Consider the following 16,417-nt stretch of genomic DNA (forward strand, 5'->3'; position numbering starts at 1 on the left):
CTAACAATATATCAACATTTGCTGTAGTTAGAGTTAATTTCCTGCTCTTGAGATGAAGTTGTAGATCGAAACCACTAGAAACATTCTTGTAGAAGAGTCTGTTCTCCATTCAACAACTTGGGTTAGTATTGATGGAGAAGTAATCAGTCATCCTTCATTCTTGGTTTGCTGATACATCTGCATTATCTGTTATGCCCTGAGAGGGAGAACTGATTTAGGCCTCATCAGGATGTTCAGGGAATTAGCATTCTTCTGATCACTGCTACACATTGCCAACAACTTGTTAACCTCTCTCTGTTTGAATCTGTAGATGGGGATCCAGGTTTTGTTGGTGCTGATTGCCCTTGCATGTGTACCCTGTATGCTGATTGTGAAAACTATGGTGCTTCGGCGTCAGCACCTATGGAAAAAGCACCTGGTATGTGGATCTGACCCCACCAATAACTCTTCTGCCATCTTTCTTGAATAACAATTATGACCTTTGATATAACCTTTTTTCACTCCTATTCTGCCATTCATTTCAATGCACATTGTATTGTGTAATGTGGTTGGTTGTGTTGCCATGAAAAATGCTTAAAGCCTGCCTTAGAAACGCTGATATTTTGGTAGGAAATTTGCAAGAAATACTTTACAGATCGGGGGCACCCTAACAGCGTATGATCTGCCATTTAATTCTTTTGTTCTCCTTGTATATTTGACAAGTTACTGTCCAAACGCTATGTATCTAACAAATATCTGCCTGAATTTAACCACAAAACATATGTGAAATATAACAGCCTGGAGCTCTCGTTGCTCTCGCTGGTTGTGTTAAACCTCAAAGAAATACAGTCTCACCAGAATGAAGACCAGTACCAATTAAATGAAATTATGGTCATGTCTGTAAGAACAATTCGCTGTTGAATGTATTCATAACTTTGTGAAATATGACCTTTTGGCACATTTCACTGTGTATTGATAACTGGCAGTTGTAAATGGAGAGCCAGCCAGTGTTATTTTGGGATTTGTTTTAGTAATCATTTTGTTAAAGTATATTAGCTTTAATCACATTATAGTGAGTTGATTATTGTTAGATTTAGGTACCCAAAACTAAAAGGATTTTAATCTAGTTTTCGTCATTGAAATTTCAGCCTGATTCTCACTGTGCATTTTTAAAGGCTTTCAAGCATTCTAAGGCTTACATCTGCAGCTTTTGACAAAGTTAAAGTTACACTAAAATAGGCTTTTATAAATGTTTGTTTTCTGCCTGCATGTTTATGTGGTTTGTCCCAGCTGTTTTGTCTCCGATTAATGTCTAATTTGCTTTGGGTTGTAGATAAATTTAGTCCATAAATCTGGTACTGTTTTTTCTTTTCCGGAACCTGTGACATTAGTTAATGTTATTTGCAGAAATGGCTACTAAAATACAAGATGCTGCTTATTAGTGCAACAGGTCAAGCAGCTGAATCAACAGGTGCAAGCAAATCATTGAATAGGACTTAGCATTAAATGGCAGTTAGTTAATCCATTCATCCATCTTTCACATTATCATTTAGTTGTTATGTGTCGGTAAGTTTTTCAACAAATAGAATTTGTTGTAGTTTTTGTTTTCAGAGGATAGTTTTTATTTAGTTTTTGTCTCATTTTTGTTGTGGAAAAAAAAGATCCTCATTGAATATTTTTTTTCCCTAATTTTCATTGATGAAATTAAGACTCGTGACAGAGCTCAAAATTCACAAGCTGTAACACAGTTTTTCAGTTAGGTTACCTCAGCTTGTCAATTTTTTGAATGGGAGAGGCAAAATTTACTTTACAATCCCAGTAGTTATATTACTCTGTCATTGTTGAATGTTATGGAGCTGCAATGTAAAATTGCCCACCATTTTTGATGAAGTAGCAGTTTTGGTCTTCAGGCATGAACTTAAATGGCAGGCATTAATTTTGATACTGATTCATGCTGTATTAATTTTAAGTTATCAAAATTAGCTAGTTATTATGATTTACAGGTCCAGATTAGCCTACCTGCTGACAGCCTGCTGACAAACATATAATGGCCATGGTAGACAAGTAACAAGAGTACCAGACTAGATCATAATGTTGCTAGTAGCTCAGTGAACCAACAGGACACGTTGGTTTTAGTCATATTTAGACCAGAGTTTCTTTTACAGTTACAGTTGACAGCTACAAGTTGACATGTAAAATGGAGTCTTCAACTCTGTTTGTTGAGGTTTAACTCAACCAGTGAGATTATTTTGCCCTCCTATAAATGATCTCCCAGTCTCATAACTTACTGGTTTAGTTGTTAAAAATAATATTATTGCACAAGCCAAAATTTCAGCAGCTTACTGTATCATTGAACGTTTAAATTTTTTGCTGCCTTAGATTCATTCAAAGTAAAGTGTCATGTTTGACAAGTGCTTGATATATTTCATTTTGGAATGAAAGCCTTGACTCACTGTACTGGGTGCCCTGTTTTACTTGAAAAATGGAAGCAAATCAAGAAGAAAGCGTTCAACCTAAGGCTTGCTTTAAGCTAGACACAGCTCTTGTGGCTTTTGTATCTAGTCCCAGAAGAGGGAAGAAACCCCTGCAGAGAATCTAGCGCAGTCTTTAGAGCAAACAGGCGTGTCCTCATCATGCACCGGACTCACCCAACAGGGCACGCAGAAGTTTGGAGGTGTGCGGGTGGGTAACGGGCCCACGGAGGACGAGGCTGGCATCATGGACCACGACCAGCTCTCCCAGCACTCAGAGGAGGGAGATGAGGTGAGCCTCAACTTCAAAATTCCATCCTCTTCCAGACCTTCATTTTGTTTGATTTTAAAATTTTGTCTAGTTTTTAATAGGACTGTGAGGTTAACTACTTTTTTTCTATTTGGACTCACTATATCAATGTGGACCATTGTCTAGGTTCTCTGTATGTTACAGATGAAGAGGGTCACTGAGATACTACAAGATTTTTACTTTAAGTTCTGAACAGATAGGTTTTGTGGAATTTCAAAGGCTAGGAAAATCAGGCATAAGAAATAAACCTGACTACTTGACTTTGATGGTAGCTTTGTCAGTCTCTTAAAAAGTGAGCTGTCATAAACCAAGGAGGTTTGCTGTACATTTAACAGCAATGTCTGAAAAGGACTTCAGAACGTGACAGGACTAGATACAGACACATATTCATTGTAATTTGCACATTTTTGAGGGAATATAGTTCCCTCAAAAATGTGCAAATTTGTAGTACAAATTTTCACACTCACAAAATGAGGTTACTTGTTTTGTCTTACCAACATTCCAAAACAATGATATGAAATAGGGAAAAACAGAAAATTCTCACACTTGAGTTTATAGGTATTTGATGAATTATATAAGCCCTTAATCAAGTATCAGAATTTCTGTCTAATCATTTCAGCACTAGATTAAGGGCACAACTTAATACTGTTAATGATACTTTCTCGATTTAAGATTGCACATTTATGTATTTAAAAGTGTTTAATTTTTCAGTTTATCATCACAAAAGATTTCCATGTTATTTTTTCCTGTTAAGGCGCACATGCCATTTCAACACCTAAATGGTGTTTTTGTTGCACTACAGTCACTTGTATTTGGGCTCGGTAACAAACATGTAGTCTCCTTTATAAGCAGTCATATCAGTTCAATGAGGACAATACTTAGGCTCAGTTCAGTCACGGTGGTTCCCAATTCATACTACTTCAGGCTTATAACCAAAAAAAATACTTATTTGAAATCTTCTGTCGTAGCCCATTCAACAGCTCCCTGATTTACCTTCATATTAGAGAACAGATGGGGGTATTGTGGGCTCAACAATGTGCAAAGAGAAAAAGATGGCTGGGATGGACTAGAGCTAATAAGAGATAGATTTTTCATCTCAGAAAAATAAACAGTAAGGTGGTCATGAGAACCAGTAAATGGAATTTCTGAATTCTGAATCCTCTGATTTTTTTTTTCTTACTGTGACTCAGTAAGAAAGTTGTTCTGCATAATAACTCTAAGTTATAAGTTTTTATGTTTGGATAACATATTGCATAACTGTAATGTAATAAGACTGGATTTTGTCATCATTATTCAAAGCGTATGATATTCCATGTAGGAATGACTTATCAACAGGGTTATGGAATTCAATATTGCATACTGTTGAGAGCAGCAAGAGACTGTAAGAGCGATTACTGAGGCAATTTACTGAATACTTCAGAAAATGTTAGCATCCAGATCCAAGGTGTGTTAACACTCTAGTTTTATGTGTGGGGTGTGACTCTTCATTCAGGCAGTCCTGTGTAAGTCTGATGCCGGTGCTGTGTCTTAACTAATAAGCTACACGTGACTACCAAAATGTACTGTATCCTTTCATGGTTGTTCAGCAAGGGAATGCGAAGAGGGAATATTATACTAAAAGACTAACTTTGGAAGATACACACTCCATTTTCCTGGATTACAGTGACCCATAACTCCTCCTACATATGGCATGAGAATGTTATATGAAGATAGACATGAAGAAAATCTGAGCCCATCCTTATTCTAAGAGCTGACCTGTTTGAATCCAACTGGTACTTCAAAATGTGAGACACAAGCCTGACCCGTTGTTAAATTTTTGCTCTACTTCATCCATTGTTAACCATCAACTTGTCAGGCTAATGCACTTTACTAGTTACACACTGTCTCTTTCCCTCTTCACACTGGGACGTGCATATCTATTTGTTACACGACACAAATGGATGCAGATTATTGGAAAAGTCAGAGAGAGAAAGCAAGAAACTTCTTCACGAATCACATTAGAAAATAATTGAAACGGAGCCAGACCTGCGCCCAAAGCTTTAGCCAACCAAATGGCCCAAATCTGACCTGAAATCTGATACCTTTGTCAGAACCTGTTTGGTTTTCAGTAGGTACCAGAACTCTAGTTTCTAGCGTAAAAAATTGCAAAACAATGATCCAAAACTAGGATGAGAACTTCTGGACTGATGCAGTTCCTCAATTCTGCCACTAATCTTGACTTTTGTTTACTTTCAAGCACTCAGAGGAAGAGCTGGTAAGAGCCTGAGTTTGGTATCTTCTTAGCATATCTGGATGCTGTCTTGCTGATCTATCTGTTTATGCCTTTAGAAGCAAGCGGTGGTCTTTCTTTCTTTGAACTCTGGTTGATCTGTCTAAACCTCCTGTACTCTTTAACTGTTAGTGTCCTGAACTCCCAATGCCAACTAGGAGAAGCATTTTTCCTGAGTGTGACTTATCGAAACAAGGCAGAATAAGTTAAATCACTTTACTATAATCAGGAAAACAACAGTTAAATTATTTTTATTTTACTTTCAAACAAATGAAAGTATCTCAACTTTATGCCAGATGTCATCTCTTTTAAAATCTTAATTTTTGCAGGAGATGACATCTCAGTGAGAGACTAATTGACTTATTAAGTTAGATATTTCTTTTTGCGTAGTCAAGACCAATTAAGTCAGGTCCGAGACAAGTCACAGTACAAACAGGTGTGATATCAAAGAATCACACTGAACAATAATTTTGCCTTTTGAGATGGCCTTTGTGTCAGGTGCTCAAAGAGTCATAAATTATTAATGTGACCTGGCATAGAGATATGGCAGACTACATGTTCCAGTGTACATGAACCAATCATAGTTTGTTGTCTTTCATAATTGTGTGAGAGACAAGTCTGAGTCAAAACATTAGACTGAGACAAGTCTGAGTCAAAACACATACCAGACCAAGTCAGGTCAAAACACTCATAAGACTGAGACAAATACCCACAAGACTGACATTACTCCCAGTCAAAGTCACTCAGAGACAAGTTCAAGTCAAAACACAAAGGAGACCAAGACAAATCTGAGTCAAAACATTCACAAGATTGAGACAAGTACGAGTCAGGTTCATCCAAGAGGACGAGACAAGCATGAGTCAAAACACCTATGACACAAGACAGGTCAGTAACAGCTTTGCTCTTGAAATATACCTTGAAATAGGTCAGCATCTCAGATTTGTCTCAGTCTTCAGTACTACAGTCCCACTTTTGAAATATTCTTTAATTTAAACACAGCGCCTGAGTTTTCTTTCACTGTGTCAACTGTAAATCAATCAGAAATTTTTTTTATGGATGCTAAAAAGTAGGTTAATTTACCATTCCATCACAGATCCAAAGTCTTCCCTCTTGTACATTTGTAAATATATGTTGTGAAATCACATGATTCTTCTCAGTTGAAATGTTTGGTAACAACATTTTTAATCAGACATTCGCCTCCATGAATTTTGCCATTATGGCATGTTAGCCTGTATTGTTTTCAATAGCCACTTGTGTAGAGACCCTTTGAATGGGAACAATGAGCACTGCTTCCGTGAACTCTATTTCATGAGTCCAAGGACAAAAGAGAAGCATGGAAAGAGGAAACCAGACCAGTGCCAACCCAAACCCAACAAGAGCAACGTAGAGCAATAGACTCCCATGTTTTCCACTCCCAGCCCACTTCATACAGGAAAGGCTAATGTTGCTCCAGGATGGAGAAAACGGAGGAACTCTGTTGGCTTTACAATACACAAACAAGTCCCTGTGCTGTGAGCCTGCTGGGGAAAAAAAAGAAGAAACAAAGCCAAAAAAGCCAGATGTCTTTTCTCATTGTTTTCTGCCTGACTGGCGCTAAAGGCTCAGCCAGGGGTCAAAGGTCGAAGCAGACACTCATTAAGATGATAACAGAATTTCCATTCCATGTCATTTCCACTGTTCATACCATATTGACAGTAGAGTAGAACAGTAAAGTTGTTATTAATGGCCACATTTTGTGCAGCAGAGCTGGGTTATAATCATGTCTGTTTTAAGTAGAAGGTTAAGTGTTGGTTTTACACATTATACAGTACATTGTAAATTGTATTGTTTTAGCCTTTTCTTTCTGCAATGTTTATTATTGCAGTCAGTATGTTTACAACATACACTGTTTAATTTATACTTTCATTTTTATATCTACACAATTGAAACATCTTGAAACATGGATTAAGACAAAACACACGAGGTGGCTTCAGAAGTATTCAGACTCTTTCAGTCTTTGCAAGCTTTATTGTGTTCTAAATTTAATTTGTTGCCATGTTTGCACTCTATAACCAAAGTGAATACAGGTTTTTAGAAATTGGTGCAAATTTATTCAAAATCAAAAACTGAAATCTCTCATTTCCAAAAGTATTCTGTACTTTGTAGAAGGCCCTTTGGCAGCTCTGAGTCTTCTTGGGGAAGTCTTTACAAGCTTTGCACACCTGGATTTGGGCAGTTTATCTCATTCTTCCTGGAAGATCCCCTCAAGCTCTGTCAGTTTGGATGGGAAGTGTATGTGAACTGCCATCTTTAGGTCTCTCCAGAGATGTTCTATGGGGTTTAAGTAAAAAAAATCCTTAAAAGCAGGGTCTATTGAGTGACACCACTGAGTTGCATAATGGAAATATAGGATCCAGTGTTTTCAGAGCTTACTAGATCGCTATAGTACCTCAGTAAGGTTCCTGTTATGATCATGGAGAATACAGATTACCACTTAAAGCAGCAGAGGCAAAAGCAGTTTCAAAAAAGTTAGTTTCATGCTGAATCACAGTGGATGCAGTGGTAGCCTCTAGGGCCTTGATTAAGGCCCTGCAGATTAAAGGGCACTGAGAGTGTCATTTGCTTGATTCACTGCATGTACACATGGATTTACAGTGAACAGGTTACTACAGTGCATGTGTAGTAACTACTTTGTCCAGGTGCTTGTTTAACCTAATTTCTCTGATTAACCTGGTTCGTTGTGTGCATGTAAACGTGATACTTTTCTGGTTGCATAAAGGTTTTACAGAATGTGTAATGAGTCCATTAACAGCTGTCCCTGTCAGCTTTGACACTTTACTGTAAATCCTAACAAACTATAATTTTCTATCAGATATTAGGGCATTTTTAAGTGTTTATGAATGTACAGTAAAGTCAGCAATTAAAACTTCTCCAATGAAGACATGTTTTATGTATTACAACTGTGTTATTATATTGTCATTCATTGTCTGTTTATACCTCAACCTCCCTGTATGGATGCCCTCAGGAGGAGTTATCTGCTTACAGCTCGTTATAGTATTATAAACCATTTATTCAATGTTTCATACTGCATATAAATGCTAAATAGGAGGACTTGCTGTAAAGAAACATACAAAAATGTGTTAATGTACTCATGGTGTGTGTTCTAACCATCTTGTCTTTCCACAACAGTTTAACTTTGGTGACGTAGCTGTCCACCAGGCCATCCATACCATAGAGTACTGCCTGGGATGCATCTCCAACACAGCCTCCTACCTGCGCCTCTGGGCCCTCAGCTTAGCTCATGCACGTGAGTGCCAGCGCTCATACACACAGGATTGCATGTACAGTTTTATGATACATAATCTGTAAAATTTTATTTAAAGAGGTTGTAGATAAAGACCCTATTTGTCTGCAGTACATATAGTAGGTGCATTAGTTCAATGAAACTGGCTTCAAAGATTCTTTCCGTATGTATATGTTGGTGTAAACTTTATAATTTTTTATTGTTCATCAGTTATACTTTATTATCAGATGGCTGTAGCTCAGGAGGTAGAGCAGATCGTCCACTAACCACAGGGTTGGCAGTTCAAAGTGTCCTTGAGCAAGACACTGAAACCCTAGCTATTCGCAGTGGGCAGGGCAGCACCTCGTTGTTTGTGTAAATGTAGGAATGAGAGCGAATATGTAGCGCTTTGTCCATTAAGGTAGAAAAATACAATATAAGTGCATTGCAATTATGTTATAATGGTATTATCATTGTGTATGTGCAGAGCTGTCAGAGGTGCTCTGGTCCATGGTGATGCACCTGGGTCTGTCCTCCCGGAGTGGGGGCGGGTTCTTTGGACTGTCCATCATCTTCTCGGCCTTTGCCACCCTCACTGTCGCCATCCTGCTCATCATGGAGGGGCTGTCAGCCTTCCTGCATGCCTTGCGTCTGCACTGGTTAGACACACACATTCATACACACATATATAAAATACCCACACACATACAGCCTACATGCATGCTACTATATAGATAGTATAAGTGTGTATGTACAAGGTGAGAACATAAACACTCAAACGTCAAGCCCATGCATACACTCATCACAAGTATAGAGCATATTAGACGGTAAAAACTCTCAAATACCTACACAATTAATCCCACATTGATAGAAAACATACACACAGCTGTCATTCTTCACCTCTTGAACCAAGTGTCTCTGCCAGAGTTGTACTTCACTTTTACATGTACATGAGGAATGCAAGCAACATGAAACATTCCTGACCGAGAGTGGTTTACCATACTGTGGGCGTACAGGGCTCCAGATAACATCACACACTGCCAGCTCCATCGCCTCCTAGCACCATCTCCACCCTGCTGATGCAGCCTGCACAACTGCCAACTGCACTGACACCCAGGGAAATCCAAACAGTATGGATTACAGGACATCCAATGTGGAGAAGTCATGAATTACCCTGGAAAAGGGTGATTACCATTGTGAAAGATACAGCCATGCACTAATCATGAATCATACTAATGGATACATTTTAATAGATGGGATTCTCAGTAACAGTGTTTTAAGTGTAGCACTGTAGAGAGCTATGACGAAGAGTTGTTGTGAAAGGATGGGTGATAAATGCTCAGTATTGGAAGAGGAAAACATCATTTTCAGCACAGAGTACATAATTATATGCATCCAGCAATTTATGAGCACACAGTTTCATATACACCTTAGGCTTCTCTGTCAGATAGGCGTGTATAAATCACGTTTAAAAAAAGTAATGTACCAACACATTGTGAGGGAGTAACAGACTTTTTCAAATTGCAAAAAATATTTAATTATATTTTCACACTTACCTCTAGTGGTATGCAGATAGTAATTTAAAACAAGTTTTTTGTAACTCGCGTGAATCAGCCCTTTAACATCCTCAGCAAAGTCTCTGAAAATGTGGCCATTAGGTCTTACCTTGTCACAGACTAAAGTGCTGGTCCGGGACAATGTCTCTAAGGTCAGAAAGTCACCAAAATGCAAAAGGATCACTGTCTGAGGAACATGAATATCCATTCCAGAGTTCATGGTAATATGCTGAAAGGACAGATCAACATCTGTGGGATTATGCAAAAATCAAAAATGTATCTTGATTCTGTGAAAACAATGTTTTGTTTGAAGGTTTATGTATGGAAAAGATATGTATACATATTTTGATAAAAAAGATCCCTGGTGCTTGCAAATTTGGCACTTCAGAAATGGTTGTGGCTATCCAAACCAAAATAGGAAATGTTCTGTGAGTGCTAATATGTATCTTTATCAGAATTGTACAGTGCACACACAACAGTGGAAGGTTTGGGGTGTATATTAAATTCTGACATAATCCAATCCATTTGCATGGCTGATTTTATCAGCCAGTATTACCTCACAAATATATCAGTACTAACCCATATGTCGGCTGATAAGTGACAAGATAAGTGATAAGAGATGGCAAGATTAAAATTCTAAAGAGGTGGTCTTAACAACATGAAGGTCCACTGCGGTTATCTGTGGATTTGAAAACATAGCTAAATTGTGGCTCAATTCCAAATGCGTACTAGTTAGCCTGTCATAAACTTTTATTGACACTCACAAGTGGTCTTATAAAGAAATCTAAATTTTGACCATGTTCTTAATGTCCATAGAGGAGCACAGGAGGGACTTGACTGGCATCTATTACTGAGCCTGTCATGAATGTCCATTGATGTTCAAAGGCACTCTTGAAAAGACATCTAGATTTTGATTGACTTGAGTCTGGACCAAACAATCAAATGGACATAATGTGCATGTCCATGTGAGGATGAGTGTTTGCTGGGACTGGCCAATATATGCAGTAGCTGTCAAGATAAGAGTAATGATAATCTATATTTCTCTTTTTGTTAATAAATCCCATGCACAGATCAAAACCAACAATGAATGTATCCTACTACTTCGTAGATGTGTGTATCCAAAGCCTGAAATATCTGATTCCTCTGACCCATGGAGCTCCATTGTTTCCCAAAACTATTAAAAACACATCAGTGAGTCACACTGTTGCTCTGGGTGACATGTTCCTTCATTACCATAACACACACACACACACTGTAGTTTATTTTGAAATCAGTCTCACACACACACACTGTCCTGCTGCCCCAAATTCTCACTACAGGATTAATTCGCCAATGAAAATAGTCCCCACAAATGCACTGATACATCCTGTTTGAGTGATGTTTGTCCAGCTATACAACACATCAAGTATACATATGTGAGCTGTTTTTAAATATTTACATCTTCAGTAGAACATGTGGGCAGAGGGAAGAGAGCTACAGTTAGAGTAGAGAAATCATAAAGTATTGAGGGACAGACTAACACATTTTTGGTTTTGGTCTTTTCATTGGAGTTGTTGACAGTAAGAAAAATGTAGAGATTCAATCACCAGTCTTATCCTTAATTGTTCAAATGTGATATTGGTATCAGCTTCAAAAATTCAGTCTTGTTCAAGTATTGCTTACAAAGAAGAAACAAAAAATCTGTCAAAACAAGCTGCAAAATGTATTTGGAATTTAGATTAGAAAGATAAAATGAAATGAGTGAAAGAGTGAGTTGGCAGAGGAAGGGTATCCCCTGAGGCGAGAGCCACATGTGTGTCTAAACAGAATGGAGCTCAGTGATTCTATCAATGAACTTTTCTAACATAAGTCAATGCATATGCTCCCAGTGACCAACAGTAAGAGCTTGTGGTTATACTGTGCAGCCTTTAGGCTCCAGTGTGTGTAACTGTATGATTATGAAGGACTTTGTTAATAAAGCAGCAGCGTGTCACCTCAACAGGAGTCCGCTAAGTTTAAAAAGGGGAGAGGCGCATTTTTCACAGAGATGAGTGAATGGAAATGTCATGTTAAGTAAACAGCAGTCAAGCTGGAGCCCCTGCTCTGCAGCCCACTCTTCGCACACACATGCTGATTAGTTATCTGCACAAACACTCACACACAACACACACACACACACACAAACACACTAGAGTAAGTCGATCATAGTGTGTTAGGTACAAGCATTTTTTCCACCTCTACAGCTGTGTGGATAGGCAGATGAGAGGATCTCTCATTTCTTTCCTCTTTTTAAGTGTTGTCCCCTCACAGCTCTGGCAGGCCAAATATTTGCCAAGGCCAGGAGACATTCCAGGGCACTCCCCTCTCTAGATGAGGCCAGTAACCAGCAGAAACTAAAAAAAACACTCTTAATTTTTTCCTCCTAAATGAAGACGTCAGAGGTTGTCAGGATTTTAGAATCACAATATCCTAACTGTGAATGAAGGTAAATTTAGAGTGTAGAGGAAAATTCTGAAAATATGCAACACTGACAGATTAAAAAATAATCAGTGCTGTCCTTTTATTTTAAAATTAAGTGTTCTTCACTAGTAGAACAACCTTGATGTTTGTCCTGCAATCTGTAACAGAATTGAACTGAGTTATATTAATAAGTTTCTCTGATTCTGATACTGATATTAAACTTAGTTAACTGATTTAGTCAACAACTTAGTTAACTCTGGCTTTTTAGGATAGTTTTATTAGAAAATGCTCCCATTCATATCTCCGATTTAAAGAATGTCATTATGTATTATTAATTATTGAAAAGACTCATTTATGTTTTTAAAGTCCAGTAAACATAAATCAGTCAGTATGCAGAATTGAAGTGCTTGTTTATTTTCCGGCTTTTAAAAGTCAAAATTTACATTTACATTTGCTCATTTGTCAGATGATTTTATTCAAAGCGACCTGCAAATGAAGGCCAACACTAAAGCCTCAGTGTAGTAGTAGACCTTGAAGTAAATACTAAGTACTAGATCCGTTCAGAAGACAAAGTGCAAGGAGATAAGATAAAGAAGTGCACTCAAAGTGCGAAGTGAGAGCGAGTTAGGCATGTTAGGGTATTAGAGGTGTTAGGAGAGGAGGTACTCTCGAAAGAGATGATTCTTTAAGAGATTCTTGAAGATAGAGAGGGAGTCCCCTGCTCTGATAGTATTTGGAAGCTCGTCCCACCATCGGGGAACCACAAACGAGAACAGTCTGGACTGAGATTGCCTTGTGTGGATGGCAATGCCAGATAACATTCCTTGGAGGAATGCAGTGTCCAAGAAGGAGCATAAGCCTGTATGAATGAGTTCAAGTAGATGGGTGCATACCCAGAGGTCACTCTGTAGGCAAGCACTGGTGACTTGAATTTGATTTGGGTGGCCGTTGGTAGCCAGTGGAGGACAGACATGTGCCCTTTTAGGCTTATCGCAAAAACAAGATGTGCCGCCGCATTCGGGACCATCAGTAAGGGGTTTCACTGTGCATGAAGGGATGCTGTGGCATACTGAGTCAGGTAAGGCCTGATTTTTCTTATGTTGTATAGTGCGAAGTAGAATGACCAGGAGTCAAATGCAGCATGGTCAGAGAAGGATAGCTGATCATCAAACATGACACCTGGGTTTCTGACAACCATGGTTGGGGTGTGAGATGAGGAGGTGATTTTAATGTTGATATTGTGATTGAGAGATTGATTTGCCGGGATGACTAAGTGGTTAGTCTTAGAGAGGTTTAGTTGAAGGTGGCATTCCTTCATCCATGTGGATATGTCTGAGAGACAAGCCCAGATCTGTGCCAAGACCATGGGGTCATCTGGCAGGAATGACAGGTATAGTTGGGTGGTGTCTGCCTAGCAGTGATATGAAAAGTCATGTAAGCGGATAATTGGACCCAAGGAGGTAGTGTGTTTTTGGTCTAGTGGCTGTTTTTGGTGCTCATTGGGTCTTTTTATGTTTTGGAACTACCACACATCGCCAGGGACCAATTGTGTTTGGCACACTGGTTGTAGTAGACTTGTTCAGAATGTTTTCTTTTTTCATTTTTTTCTTTCAATCTTTTGTTTCTTTGTTTGTAGCAGAAATTAACATGAATTTTATCTTCAAAAAGTGTATTCTGCATATATTTCCAACTTCCCTGTGGAAAACTGATACAGTAGACTCAATTACACATTAGTTGAAAATTCCATTTTCAATATGACATGAGCATAACTTTTGCAGAATGAGGAGGCAGCACATTAGAGTCCAGTTTTATTGGTGCTGATATGAGAGGAGTTGTCACTGACAGACTGGTCTGGCTCTCAGCAACCATATTTGGTCACATAGCAGTCTGAGGTTGTGCAGACAATAAGACTGTATTCCTCATAAGTGTCCCAGCCACTAACTCTCACAGTTCATGGTTTTCAATCATCAAGTCTGCCGTTATACATATTAATGAGTCATTGATAAATGGACTTTGGTCCAATCCAAGAGGTCAAATGGTCCATATCAGTAAATGGGAATGGTAACAGGACAACCCAAAACTTGTTCTTATTAATGCTTATAACTGTTTTAGTACATGATTTATGATTTATTAACCTTTAATAAAACCATTAGTTACAACTTATAAACCCATTATTGAGGGCACATTACTAGAAAGTGGCACATTAATTTGTACAGTATGAGTCTGAAGAAAATATGTTCAAATTCCAATATCAGCAGCATAACAAGCAGGCTCAGAGCCTCAGCTCCCAGACATGGAAACAATACTCATGTGTTTGATGTAATGAAACAGTACTCTGTGGTACATCCTATACCAGTGTGAGTTTTTTAGTTGACACTAAAGCTGCATTTAGAATTACAGCCTTCCCAGTTTAGGCCAAAATTTTATTGAAATCATATATTAGCCAGTTGCTGTTATGTTCTGCTGATGAGATATTTCTATCATTTTTATTTTTAATACAATATCAACCATTTCAAATGACTTGCCAGAAAATAATTCCACTGTTTTGAGGGAGGATTTTACTTTTACTTACTTTAATGGAATGTGCCCTGCCTTAAAGACATAAGAGTAAAATGACATTTATCATCCCTGGTTGTTTCACCCTCACAAGAATAAGATTAATATCACTATAAGTGCAACTCTAGTGCAACTGCATTTTAGTTTTCAGGTCATACATGCCAACCCTCCTGGTTTCTAGTGTACTTCAAGGCCATCTGCTGGTGTTTTCCTGTCTTGTTTAATCTTCATTTTGACTGGAAAAGTCAAAGGAATTTAAAAATGTATCATTAGCAGAGCATTGTGCATATGACAGGTCGTGAAATTACATGATGAGAAAAAAGGTTTTGATGGTAGTTGCATTTCATTGTCAGACAAAGAGTCAGTCGTGTTGTCCTCAGGATGAAATGTAACAACTTTGTTGATCCTCTTTTCATCTAGCACCATCATCCGGTCAACATTTCACTTTGTCCGGTACTTTGGTTTATGACCAAATACCTTCAAAACTAATGACATTCCTATCATCCTCAACTGTAATCTGTGTTTACTAATTAGCAATGCTTAGCCTGCTAATACGGTAAACTAAGATGGTGAACAATGTAAACATTACCTCCATCTTACAATTTCTTTATAATCAGCTGTGTAGCCTCACACAGATGCTAGGATGGCTGTAGACTCGTAAAGGTTCGGTATGTTTCAAACAAAGTCGTTTGTACAAAGCTTCATTCAAACACATCTAAAGGCAAAAGTGTTTATAGCTGTCCAGATTGACCACACTTGAAGATGGGGTGCCATCTCAGAGAGGGGTGAGGCGCATTGATCTTTCAAATGGGGACAACAGTGCAGTCACTTAATAGCATATGATGTATTTCATTAACAGACAGTGTTTTAACTTGAGAATAATATTCTCCATTTCACCCTGTTAAAATAATATTCAGTAATAAACACATAATAATGAGGGATTTTCATTGTTGGTGTTGATATATTTACCGTACTTAATAAATCACACTTCTGATGACTGATTTCTTCCTGTTGGGGACTTCCTTTCAGGGTGGAGTTCCAGAACAAGTTCTACTCTGGCCAGGGGTTTAAGTTTGTCCCCTTCTCATTTGAGAGCATCCTGGATGGACGATTTGATGAGTGATCAAGCCTCAACCCCTCCAGCATGAGCCAGCAGAGTCCCAAGCCTTCCCTTCCCTCCTCAGTGTGTGTGTGTGTGTGTGTGTGTGTGTGTGTGTGTGTGTGTGTGTGTGTGTGTGTGTGTGTGTGTGTGTGTGTGTATGTGTGTGCGTGTGTGTGTGCGTGTGTGTGTGCGTTTGCGTGTGTGTGTGTGTGTGTGTGTGTGTGTGTGTGTATGTTAGCCCATGGGCAGCCCTCTGTCACCCTCTAGTGGTAATTTGTGAAACCTTAGTGTGTAAAGATGTAACGTAATCCTTAAAGAGGCTTTTTCCAGTGCCCCAGTACCAAGCTGTACAGCAGTACCATGCTGTACCATGCTGGAGCTTCTACTGTGACACAGTACCATCACTGTACTGAGAACTCAGCATGTTCATCACCACCGTCATAACATCTCTCCATCTATAACACTAATGTATA

General features: G+C 38.5%; 1 protein-coding gene across 1 annotated transcript in view; it reads left to right on the forward strand.

Annotated features, from left to right (window-relative positions):
• atp6v0a1b (ATPase H+ transporting V0 subunit a1b) overlaps window positions 1-16,012 on the forward strand; it is a 35,127-nt gene extending 19,115 nt beyond the window's left edge. The window contains exons 17-22 of the mRNA XM_040135166.1: window positions 311-418; window positions 2,542-2,742; window positions 4,997-5,014; window positions 8,198-8,315; window positions 8,779-8,950; window positions 15,872-16,012. Coding sequence (XP_039991100.1) covers window positions 311-418; window positions 2,542-2,742; window positions 4,997-5,014; window positions 8,198-8,315; window positions 8,779-8,950; window positions 15,872-15,965 — 711 coding nt within the window. The 3' untranslated portion in view covers window positions 15,966-16,012. The remainder of the gene's footprint in view (window positions 1-310; window positions 419-2,541; window positions 2,743-4,996; window positions 5,015-8,197; window positions 8,316-8,778; window positions 8,951-15,871) is intronic.
• Window positions 16,013-16,417: the final 405 nt, after the last annotated feature.

Source organism: Xiphias gladius, chromosome 9, assembly GCF_016859285.1.
Source record: "Xiphias gladius isolate SHS-SW01 ecotype Sanya breed wild chromosome 9, ASM1685928v1, whole genome shotgun sequence".
NCBI lineage: Eukaryota > Metazoa > Chordata > Actinopteri > Istiophoriformes > Xiphiidae > Xiphias > Xiphias gladius.